Source organism: Phocoena phocoena, chromosome 6, assembly GCF_963924675.1.
Source record: "Phocoena phocoena chromosome 6, mPhoPho1.1, whole genome shotgun sequence".
In the NCBI taxonomy this organism is placed as follows: domain Eukaryota; kingdom Metazoa; phylum Chordata; class Mammalia; order Artiodactyla; family Phocoenidae; genus Phocoena; species Phocoena phocoena.
Window position 1 is genome coordinate 66,068,479 of NC_089224.1, and position 12,368 is coordinate 66,080,846.

The 12,368-nt window shown below is 37.4% G+C and overlaps 1 protein-coding gene across 6 annotated transcripts in view; it reads right to left on the reverse strand.

Moving 5' to 3' along the window:
- PTAR1 (protein prenyltransferase alpha subunit repeat containing 1) overlaps positions 1-12,368 on the reverse strand; it is a 38,909-nt gene that overhangs the window by 24,335 nt on the left and 2,206 nt on the right. For 4 of the 6 annotated variants that reach the window (XM_065879328.1, XM_065879329.1, XM_065879327.1 and 1 more), the window contains exon 2: positions 4,441-4,610. The exons of the other annotated variants lie outside the window; for them this stretch is intronic. In XM_065879328.1, the coding sequence (XP_065735400.1) occupies positions 4,441-4,610 (170 nt within the window). The remainder of the gene's footprint in view (positions 1-4,440; positions 4,611-12,368) is intronic. 6 annotated transcript variants of the gene reach the window in all.

A 12,368-nucleotide genomic window follows, 5' to 3' on the forward strand; every position in this document is an offset into this window, starting at 1 on the left:
TTACCAAACTCTTGTTACTTATTTGACAAATATCTATTGAACACATAAAAGTGCTGAGTAAATAAAGACAAGCTATAACCCCTCTTTCTAACAAACCCACAATCTAGCTGGGATAAATGCTGTTTAAATAATCAACTACAGTAAAGTCTGGTAAGTTCTACTATGCATGCAGTATGAATAAGGACTCCCACAGGAGTGCAAAGGAGTAACTGTTGCTTCCTGGAGCAGTCAAGAGGCTTCACATGTGTGTGTGTTGGCAAACACAACAATAATGACATTAGACCTGAACCTGACCTCAGCAAAGGCATGGAATTAAGGCAGTAGTACACAGCAAAGTCCAAGAATGGAACAGTGTTTGTTGTGGCTGGAATGTACATCAAACAGCTGCAAACTCAAATGCTTCCAGGGCTCAAATAAATGGCAAAAAAGAGGCAAAGCAAACCTGGTAAGTAGCAAATGACACTGCCTCAGTGTCTGAAGGACATGAGGAGGTTGCAGTCAACTGGAATAGGCTTGCCTAGTCAAGAAAAGCAGAGGCTATGATCCTCAGCCAATTGCTGCTGCACAGAAACGGATGCATCCAAGGCTTCTGATTTTTCAAGTGAAGGCAGAAATCCATATTTCCATCCTAATTTTAGAAGTTCATCCTGATTTGAAATGTTTATCCAACAACAAAGTTGTTTTAAAAACAATTTTTAAAACATTATACAAGCCAAAATGAAATAAACATGTGGGCTGGCTTCAGCCTGGTGGCTGAGAGTCTACAACCTCTGATGCTGAATATAAAAGTAGAGGAGGGCTTCCCTGGTGGCGCAGTGGTTGAGAGTCTGCCTGCCGATGCAGGGGACACAGGTTCGTGCCCCGGTCTGGGAAGATCCCACATGCCTCGGAGCGGCTGCGCCCGTGAGCCACAGCCGCTGAGCCTGCGCGTCCGGAGCCTGTGCTCCGCAATGGGAGAGGCCACAGCAGTGAGAGGCCTGCATACCACAAAAAAAAAAAAAAAAAAAGTAGAGGAAAAAGCTGGTAATACAGCCTGCAGACAGATCGTGAAGGCCCTTGAATACCATGTGAAGGATAATAAGTCTACCTTGTCCCTCTAGGCATCATGAAACAAGAGGATACATATTTCAGAAAAGCATCTTTCAAACTGTGTTTCTAAGAAGTGTTTGAAACGACTGACTAGTGGCATGACGGACATGGATTACAGAAGAGAGGCCGAAAATGGAGTAGACCAACTATGAGGTAATAATATTTGTCCAGATGAGAAATAAGAAATGAAGAGATAACAGAGAGCTCAGTGATGGACTGAGAGCAAGCATTGTGAGAAAGAGGGAAGAACAACAACAAAAAGATGGAAGCGCTGACATGGAGATACAGTGCGGAACAGAGCACTACTCAGTCAGGACTCCACTGCTATGGACTTCTCTCTTGCTTTTCGTTTCTGCCATGGATTTTTCATAAATCAGAATTACAGTATCACCCGTCTCCCAAACCAAATATGGCTATTACTGCAGCACACTTTTAAAAAATATTAGTTTCTCTCTAAGTAAATAAACAGGGAGACTGTGATGGTTACTTTTGGTTAAACTACGGTTAAACTTGACTGTCTACAGGGTGCACAGATTAAACATTACTAAACATGATTTCTGAGTGTATTAGTGAGGGTGTTTTCAGATGAGATTAACATTTGAATCTGAAGACTCAGTAGACTGCCCTCCCCAATGTGGGTGAACATCAATCTGTTGAGGACCTGAACAGAACAAAAGGAGGAAAACAGGAGAATTGACTCCTTTTTTGCTTCCTCTGTCTGCTTGAGTTGGGACACCTCATCTTACCTTCTCCAGCTTCCAGACTGGGATTTAAACCACTGGCTCCCCTGCTTCTCAATCCTTCAGACCCAAACTGAATTAAATCACTGGCTTTTCTGGGTCCCCAGCTTGCAGAAAGCAGATTGTGGGACTTCTCAGCCTCCATAATCATGTGAGCCAATTCATCATAATGAATCTCGTTTTATGTATATATATACATAAAATCTCTATTGGTTGTTGCTGTGGAGAACCCTGACTAATACAGATGATTTTCAAACATCTAAGGAATTCAGCACACTAATGAGAGCATGAATTCAGTTTGGTTGAAAAGAAAAAAAATATATGCCCAGAATAAAGGTCACCTACAGTTACAGAATACATTCTTAAGGGAATGCCGAGGATTTGGGCATGATCTATCACAAAGACACTGGCATTTCTAAAATTGTTCTTAAACTGCCAGCTTTCTTCACTTGGCTCTTATATGTATATTTTCTACAAAAACAATTTTAAAAGTATAGCATTTTCATGAAATGACTGCTTTTTCCTAATACTTTTAACTTTCTTAGCAAAATTCACCACTGTGCTCTTCAGTTCACAAGTTTAACAGAACACTCTTATGTTAGTCAGTCTGCATTTTCAGGTATCTTTTTTTATCACATCAGAAACTCACTTCCATATTTTTACCAATAATACAATATACAACCTGAGTAATATATGACACCGCATTGAACTATACTGTCGCTGCCCCCAGAAAGTGAAACTGAAAACTACTTCCATGAAGATATAGGTTAAGATAAAATCAAGTTGCTTCTGTATACACGAACAGTTGCATCAGAATTCAAACCTTAGATGTCAGCAATTCATGTGAGTGAGCTTAACCATTTGATCTTCTGCCTGGATTCTCCTGGGTCTATCAAGATAAAACTACATGATGAGGAGATTTAGCAAAGCCTACAGTGCACTGCCCAGAAAGACAAGAAACAGGGAAATGGAGAGAAGAGCTTGGAAGACTACAGGAAGAAGGCAGGTTGGGCTAGCATACATGAAAGGGCAAAAGCTGATGATCTGAAATGACAGCCTTTGACACTTTCAAATTCATACTGTTTCTTCTCTACAAGAGCATCATTTGTCTCCCCCTGCAGAGTTAGTTACGTATTGGCTCAATTATACATTTCTGTGTGCCAGAACATACACGATATAGCTCTGTTAGGCAAAAAAATAACTTGATGGATTCACATGGTGCTACTTTGTACCTTAATGTTGATGAAAACTACTATAGGGTAATGGAATGGAGAATGAAAGAGGGGCTAACAACAGATAAATGCCCTTAACTTTAAGTTTATGCCTAAACTTATGCCTTTAAGTTTCTGCCACAAACTTAAGTTATGCCATAAACTTAGACATAGCCTTATCATTAAGAAATATATATATCAGTGGACTGAGTGAAACAGAAAATAGAAACTATTTCACATTAAATCTTCAAATCAGATTACCTTTTCTACTGGTCTAAACAGGGAAAAGTGCTATTAACCTATTATGAGAGTATATTAAGGACAATGCCAAGAGGAATACAAGGAAATTGGCATGTCCCCTTTGGCAACACTATTCTCCATGAAGAGACTGTTTCTCACTCAACTGTAAGCTTCCTGAGTAAAGGAAACAGGTATTATTCATCTTTTTATCCTCCACAGTACTTAGAACAGCTTCAGGTAGGAGTAGGCCCTCAGTAATGGCTACTGAACTTATAATTAAAATTCTCTAAGAAACAAAGTTCTTATTCAAAATTAGCTACCAGATATACTGAGCACTTTTGAAGGTACTGCTGTATGTGGGAAGGGGAAGGAGCTTTACAGAAACAGTCAAGAATATGGTCTTGGATGAGCACTCTCCAAAAAAGTGAGAACTCAGATCCTACGTTTACCTAAAAAGTAAACTGAATTTGTGTACATGGAGGCTTAACATCACATACAAGGGGAAAACAAGGAAAAGACACCAGGTGGGATGAATAGGGATTGTCTGATGCAGCAAAGAACTACCTCGGAGAAGCAGAAAAAATGAAGAAATAGGATGGTTTTCTTTTGCTCATTTCAGCATAGGAACAGAACACAGTGGGCCAGAGCTTACTTGGGAGTCAAAGTACAACAGCACCATCATAAACCACTGACCTGGTTCACAGTATAACCACCACCATCACACCTTGGTTATCTCATTTGGACTGCTACTAAATGAGTTCTATTGCTCATAACGTACTAAAGGATTAGAAACCAGAGAATCAGAGCTTGTAGGGACTAGAGTTCACTTCACAGATTTTCAAACTGTTTTTAGCCATGAGATGCTTTCTTCAAATATCTTACAAATGACCCCAATACATTAAAAAAAAAAAAATCTGTTTGCAGTAGAGGGCCTGGCACCCTGCTTGAGGCACCTTCCACAGAATCATCATGGATGCAAAATTAGAAAACGAGTGATGAGTCCAAGCTCCTCAGTTGACAGAAACGTTAAACGCCTGCCCAGGCAGTGAATGAAAAAGCCAGAACTAGAATCCAGGAATGGCAACATCAGAGAGGGTTCTTCCCACTATATTTCATGCTGCTTCTAAAAGTCAAAGAAAGAGGATAGACTCCATACTTACCATCTTTGTTCAGCCATTGCTTTCTTGTTCTGTACAAAAGGAGTTTGTTGTGGACATACGGTAAAAGGAACTTGACACACCAGCTCTCCACGCCAAGTTTGTTTTCAACCAGGACTATGGGACTCCGATTATACCTAGCTTCAGGACATGGGATCAGGCCAATTTCATCTCTTAATATGTAAAACATAAAAAAGAATTAAAGATAAGAATACTAGCCTTTTCAAAAATTTTCATATCCTACAGAATATTAAAAAAAAACTGTACATATTTCCCTTTCTTAAAAATATTTAGCTCACCAATGGGTTGGTAGAAATAATAATCTTTTAAAAGTTTGATAATACTGACAAGAGTATGGAAAAATCAGTATGCTGTACTTGCTGTTACAGGAATGAAAACTGGTCTAATCTTTGAATAGAAATTTGAAAATGTCTGTCAATTTTTAAAGTACATATACCCTTTGACCCAGTGATTCTACTGTTCAGAAATTATCCTGCGCCAAAATATATGAATTCATTAGATATTCATGGCAACAGTGCAACAATCTGGAAATACTATGAATGTGTATCAAACAATATAAGACTGGTAAAATAAATGTGGTTCATCCATGTTATAGAGCTGAAAAAAAAATTATGAGGTAAATCTGCATATGCTGGTATAAGGGTGCCAACATACATAAAACAAAAAAAGCAAAATGCCAAATACAGTGTACAGCACAAAGCCCTTTGTATAATCTCTTTTTTTTTTTAAGGGCAAAGTCCTAGTCTTTTTCTTTTCCTTTTTTTTTTTTTTGGCTATTCTGGGTCTTCATTGCGGTGTGTGGGCTCTTAGTTGTGGGCTTCTCTATAGTTGTTGTGTGTGGGCTCTAGAGAGCATGGGTTTAGTTGTTTAGTTGCCCCACAGCATGTGGGATCTTAGTTCCCCCACCAGGGATCAAACCCGTGTCCCCTGCATTGGAAGGCAGATTCTTAACCACTGGACCACCAGGGAAGTCCCTGTATAATCTTTTAAAAAGATATATAGATGCACTAAAAAATTTCTTGAAAGGATACCAAGAACCTTTTGGGGACAGGATTTATTTTTATACAGTTTAAATTTTCTAGTTACTTGTACATATTATTTATGACTATAAAAATGTCAAAAATGTATTTATGTTTGCCTGCTAATAAATATATGTAGACCAGATTATTAATAAAATTATATTATCAGTGAGACTGTGGGCCATATTTTCTTTTCTTTTTTATAATTCTTTATACATTTCTAAAATAAAAAACATGTTAATATGTAAATATTGTTAAAACACAAAATACACTTCAGGATTTGACCATTTTCATCTGTGGTGGCTTCTATATCCCTTAATCCATCTCAACTTAAGTTCAAAATTTACATTACAGGCAAAAAATAGAACTACCATATGACCCAGCAATCCCACTACTAGGCATATATCCTGAGAAAACTGCAATTCAAAAAGATACATGTACCACAATGTTCATTGCAGCACTATTTACAATAGCCAGGACATGGAAGCAACCTAAATGTCCATCAACAGATGAATGGATAAAGACAATGTGGTACATATATACAAGGAATATTACTCAGCCATAAAAAAGAATAAAATTAGGTCATTTGTAGAGATGTGGATGGACCTAGAGTCTGTCATACAGAGTGAAGTAAGTCAAAAAGAGAAAAACAAATATTGTATATTAACGCATACACGTGGAATCTAGAAAAAGGGTACAGATGAACCTATTTGCAGGGCAGGAATAGAAATGCAGATGTAGAGAATGGACACATGGACACAGTGGGGGAAGGGAAGGGTGGGATGAATTGGGAGATTAGGATTGACATATATACGCTACCATGTGTACAATAGATAGCTAGTGGGAACCTGCTGTATAGCACAGGGAGCTCAGCTCGATGCTCTCTGATGACCTAGATGGGTGGGATGGGGGTGGGGTGGGAGGGAGGTCCAAGAGGGAGGGGATATATGTACACATATAGCTGATCCACTTCGTTGTACAGCAGCAACTAACACAACATTGTAAAGCAATTATACTCCAATAAAAAAAAAAGAAAATTTACATTACAGGCAGAGATTTAATAAACAATACATAGGGCAGTTGACTTACACAGTAAATGAACCAGCAAACACAAAAATATTTTTGTAAAACCTGCACTCATTCCTTTCAACTACAAAGAATTTACAGTTCTTGTCTATGTGAAACATCCTTTCTCAAATAGTATGTTCTTCCATTAATTAATGAATAACTTACAAGAAACCTTTTAACAAGAGCAGTTGACATAAATATTTTTAGAGTGTCTAAGCAGATTTCTTTTAAATGTGTTTTTAAAAAACAGAATAAAGAACTGGTTTTCAGAGCTTGTGTGTGACAGCATCTATTATGCCCTTGAATTCCCCTGCCAAGACAGTATGCTGGCTGACAAATGCAAAGAGGAAAACTGTTCAATTACAGGTTATAAGAAAAGCACTCTTTATCTGTTAGGCCACCATCACAAACTGGTGGGAGGCTGTGGAACTAAAATAAAATCCGTCCTGGAAACTCTAAACTGGATAGCTCAGAAGTAACCTACTTTCTACTGATTGCTTCATTAGTGACACAGGGATATATCAATAAAAGAGGGTATTCTAGGGGTTGCAAGTCACTAACCGTTCTTTTGAGCTGATTTAACTCCCAAGTAGACTTTGGGACCTAAGGCTTTTTGTCCCGACAACTGACTCAGTTGACTCAGGGGTGTTTTGATACACCATGCGAGTACTATCTAAACATTTCCTGAGTACTACAATGAATTGGATACTGTGTTAGGTTCTGAAAATGCAAAAATGAATAAAACAAGGTGATCCCAGATTACACAAAGCTGATGGTTTTGCTGGGGAGTTGCGTCAATATCTAAAACAAAATGTTAACACTTTGCCACTCTAGTAATATAAATGAAGTTCTTAGGAAGAATGGGGCAATGCTGAGAGAGCATCTGAGTCCAATGTCCAGTATTTCAAAATATATTTTTGTATTTGGTGATATGAATTCTAATCTAATTTAACACACTATTAGGACAACTAGCCACATCTAGATCTATAACTGACTAAATACATGTCTGAATTGCTGGTATTTTCTGGTGTTCAGGTATTACTATGTAAAACAATATTTTAAGAAAACTAGAATTATAGTTAAAAAATAATAAACTCAGTATAATTATTTCAAGAAAGTCTGTTTTCTGAGATCTAACAACCACCTACAACACTACAAAGAACTGCAAAAGTCAACAATATGAATGTTAGAGTAACAAGAATAAAAGAATCCTAGCTTCTGAGTATAGCCCATTGTGGGGGGAGGACTTTTTACTTAAATTCACAATGTAAAAACCTGCCTTGCTCACTATGTACACCACACATAAAATGCCCAACTAATAATCTGGTACCTAAATGAAAGTACAGAACCATCTGCACAAATAAAAACACACTGCGTTAGTTGGCTATTATCCTTCCAAGAAATAATTTTAAAAAACAAGAATGCCTTGGATATAGCAGGTGCTCAATAACTGCTACTGGAACGCTGATTATCAGTGCACTTCAGTGATAATATTCAAATAGTTTTCAAAGAATATCACTTCTTGACTCTCCAAAAGAACATTACCTCTGATTTCCTTCTAATGCAGTGGGTCCAAATCCTAGCTTTGTCAATATGATATAGATATATCTCTCTATATATGTATCGATATCTCTATCTCCTGCCACTTGGCCTCTGTAGACCTCAATTTCTTCATTTGTAAAATAGAGGAATTGCATTACATTTCTAAATAAGGGAAATGGGCTGCTAGGTCTCATCCAGCTTTCAAATTTTATGACTGAGAAACCCAAAAACTATTCTCATGTAAAGAGAATGAAAATGGTCGTATCAGGGAATATGAAGCACTATGAAAAAAAAAGAAACATTGAAAGAGAGGTAGGAGGATGTAGAGACAAAAGCACTCAACCTTCTAAGGTCCAGGGTTCTAGTTAGTCTCTGTTCTACCACTGATCAATGTGAATTTGACTAGGCACTTGCCATCAGTATCCTCATCTGAAATACAGAAATGACAATACCTTCCCTGCCAGTTATGAAAAGCAAATAATACAATGTAAAGACTGTGGTAAGCTACAAAGTACCAGGCAGAGATGAAGTATATTACCATTAATTCAGTTAAGAGCCTGCGGTCAACCAGAAAAGTTCCTTGGTTAACAGATAATGGGAAGCTAAAGCAAAGAAAGTTAAGCCTTTGTCAAGTTTTTTGACCCTAAGATACAATGCTTTGCTGCTTCCTAAAAATATAACATGTACTTCATAAAGGTAGGTCAGTAAGATTCCAAATAACAGTGTATTTGACTTCAGATTTCTCCTATGCCTAGTCCCTTAGGTCATAGTCCACTTTTTTTCAGACAATTTAGAACAGAATTCCAGAATCATTTTGAAATTGGAAGGGACTTCATTCCTCCAGTCTCTCATTTTGTCAGATGAGGGAACTGAGATCCACTGAGGTTAAGGTGATTACTCAAGGTCATAGTGCTAGTGGCTTAATTCAAAATCTGGATCTCCTACTATTTAGCCCAAAACCCTTGACACTAATGAAAATAAAAACATCAGTGAAAGCAAGCAGGCTTCAGATTAACTCCTTTTAGAGTTCTAGCAAGATTTCTGGCTATTTAAATTCTAATTTCATACCCAAAGTTGGAAAATTCAGGGAAAAAAAACTAAAAGTCATTTGTCATCCCTCTACCACCACTAATGTTGGGTATGCATCCTTTTTTTCTAAGTAGTCTACAAAAGTGGGATTATGTTGGACATACTCTTCTATAATCCTTTTTAAAATTTTATTTATTTATTTATTTGGCTGTGCCCCATGGCATGTGGGATCTTAGTTTCCCGACTAGGGATGGAACCCGTGCCCCCTGTGCTAGAAGCACGCAATCTTAACCACTGGACTGCCAGGGAAGCCCCATAATTCTTTTTTTTTTTTTTAATTTAACAATTCACATTAAACATTTTCTTATATAATTTTTGTATCATTCATGGGTACAATGAATGTGCTATAAACATCAAATACATCTCCAGTTATTTCCTTATGAAATAGTCTAAGAGAAATTTCTGACTCTTTCACTACCACCACATTCCATTCTTCTTTATTTTTAGGTTTCTGGCAATTTAGATTCCTGGTGCTTAACCAGGATACTCAAGTAAATATCTGCATTAACAAGGACATGGGTTTTTACAAACATGAAAATTTGAGACAGCGATCAAGTTCCAATCTTTTCAACGAGAAACCACAGTGCTCACTTTGTAGGTTACCTTTGAAGGCTGCTCCAAAGGAATAGCAACATGGAATGAACCTACATATTTACTTAAAAAAGATCATCCACAGCATGGTATATCTCCCTTAGCGCTTCACTTCACAATGGGGATCCACTAACTTCTAGATGAAGTTCAAGGTTCATACAACACTGATACTGACCTTGTTCCTCATGTTTAGACAGCTTCTCTTGTCTGTACTTTTCAGAAACATCAGTCTAACTGGAGTCGGTCCACTTATTTACAAAAGTAATATTGACCAGCTTCCTGTCGGGGAGGTAAGGATGGTCCCCAAATATTAAAACTGAACCCTGTAATGTGGAGTGACTGAAGAGAAAACAGCCCAAGATTCAGCAAATGGTACAAATCTTTTTAATCTAATAGTTATTTTTTTCCTTCAAACTGGAATTCTTTCCAGAATGACCAAAAAGTTAGAAAAGTATCTAAAAGAACTGAGCCTTGCATATTGTTAACTAAAACTTTACTGGTGATTAAGAAATTTTAGAGCCCTCATAAGCTTTCTCAATTCTAAAGATTACTATCACTGAAATTATATTACTGACCCTATTTAGAAAACAGATACACAAATTACTATTGTTTACTGAGTGTTTATTATATGCAATGCTCTGTTTTAGGTTTTACATACACTATTTCATTTATTCCACACATTAATCTTATAAAGTAGGAATTTTAATTCCATTTTATAGATGAGGAAAAAGTCTTGTCTGAGACTACTCAGCTAGTAAATAACAAGCCAAGGTTCAAACCCAGTACTGTGAGACTGCAAACCCAAACTTTTACAAGTATACTATTGTTCAAATAAATAGATAAAAATCAAGTGTAAGAAGTCAATTAAGATTCTATGCTTTCCTATTCTTCAGTTCAACTTGCAGACGATCTGAAACTGCCTTTCATTACTACTGCCTTACTCAAAAATTCTCACTGGGGCCTACCCACTGCCTAAGAAGTATATTTTCCCTGAGCCAACTCTTATCCAAGCCTCATGTCTCAATTTAATTGCTATTTCCTCAGGAAAACTATCTTGACCTTCCATCCTAAATTAGTCCTCTCTGTTATTATTCTTTCAAACTATCCTTCTTATCCTTTGGGGCTCTTTTCATAATTTGTGTGTTGATTTGTTTAAAGTTCCACTGGGCAGGGACCAAGTGTGGTGTGTTCATCAATCTATACCCCAATCCTAGCCCCATATACCTAGAGACCAGCATTGTATCTATCAAATAGAAACATTCTTTTGCTGAATGCACCAATGGAATGAATGAAATTAAGTCAGATAGTCAAGGACTTCCATAATCTGTCCCTACTTTATCTTTTCAATCACATTTTGTGAATTTAGTCCATTCACTGCTTCTTGTAGAGGTCTCCAAGACTGTAAATCCTACCTTGTCTTCAAAGTGCCACTCAATAACCCACCTCCCCTAAGAGCACTAGCCCAGACATACCCAGATTCCCTTTTAACTACTAATAGACTCAACGTACGACTTGCTTACCATACTGATAGTCCAGCCCTTATTATAAACGGCTTTGCAGGGTAAATGCACTGTTCATACATACAAGTCTTAATGTCTCCACCTAGACCTGCACTGTGCAATACAGTGGTCACCAGGCATATGTGTCCATTATGTATAAATCAATTGAAATTAAATAAAACTTCAAATTTAGATCTTCTTTCGCACTAGCCACATTTCAAGCACTCAATAGCTATATATGGCTAGTGGTTACCATTTGGACAGGACAGATAAAGAACATTTCCAACATCACAGATATTTCTGAGGGCCTTGAGTACAAGAACTGTATTTTATACTTCTTCCTATTCCATACTGTGAAGATGGTAGCTACATAAACAGTGAGAGTTCAATAAATATTACAGAGTAATAAAAAATAATAACTTTCTGGATAAGAGAACTTTGACATGACCCTAATTACACTGTAAACAGCTGTCCTCCACACTAGCACAGCATCTGTACATTAAGCTAATACCTGTCGCTGGGTCAAGCCTTCAGTTATTTTTCCAAAGTATTCTCTAGGAGTCAACCACACAAACAACATTTGCATGGTATTTTTCAGTTTATAAAGTGCTTCACATTCATCATTCAGTTGGCCAATATATTTCCTAAGGAACACAGGGATTCAGGTTAAGTCTACTATTTACCTAGTGGCAACTAAGTGCAAGACACTGTGTGAGGTAATTTTCCTATGTTTTCATCAGCCTCTAGAGCCCATGCTCTGCAACAAGAGAAGCCACCGCAATGAGAAGCCCGCGCACTGCAACGAAGAATAGTCCCCGCTCACCACAACTAGAGAAAGCCTACGCGCAGCAACGAAGACCCAACGCAGTCAAAAATAAATAAATTAAATAAATAAATTTTAAAAAAGAGAGAGAGAAAGCAGAAACAGGCTGAGAAAGGGTAACCTATCCATACCCACCAGTAACAAAATCCACATTTCACCCATTATATCTTCAACTCCTACTGGCTAGAAATTTCCAGAGACAAAGTCAATATATTTACTGTAGTAGATGCTGGCTAATAAAATTATGATCTATCTTGTATTTGTAGAAAAGAGGAAAAC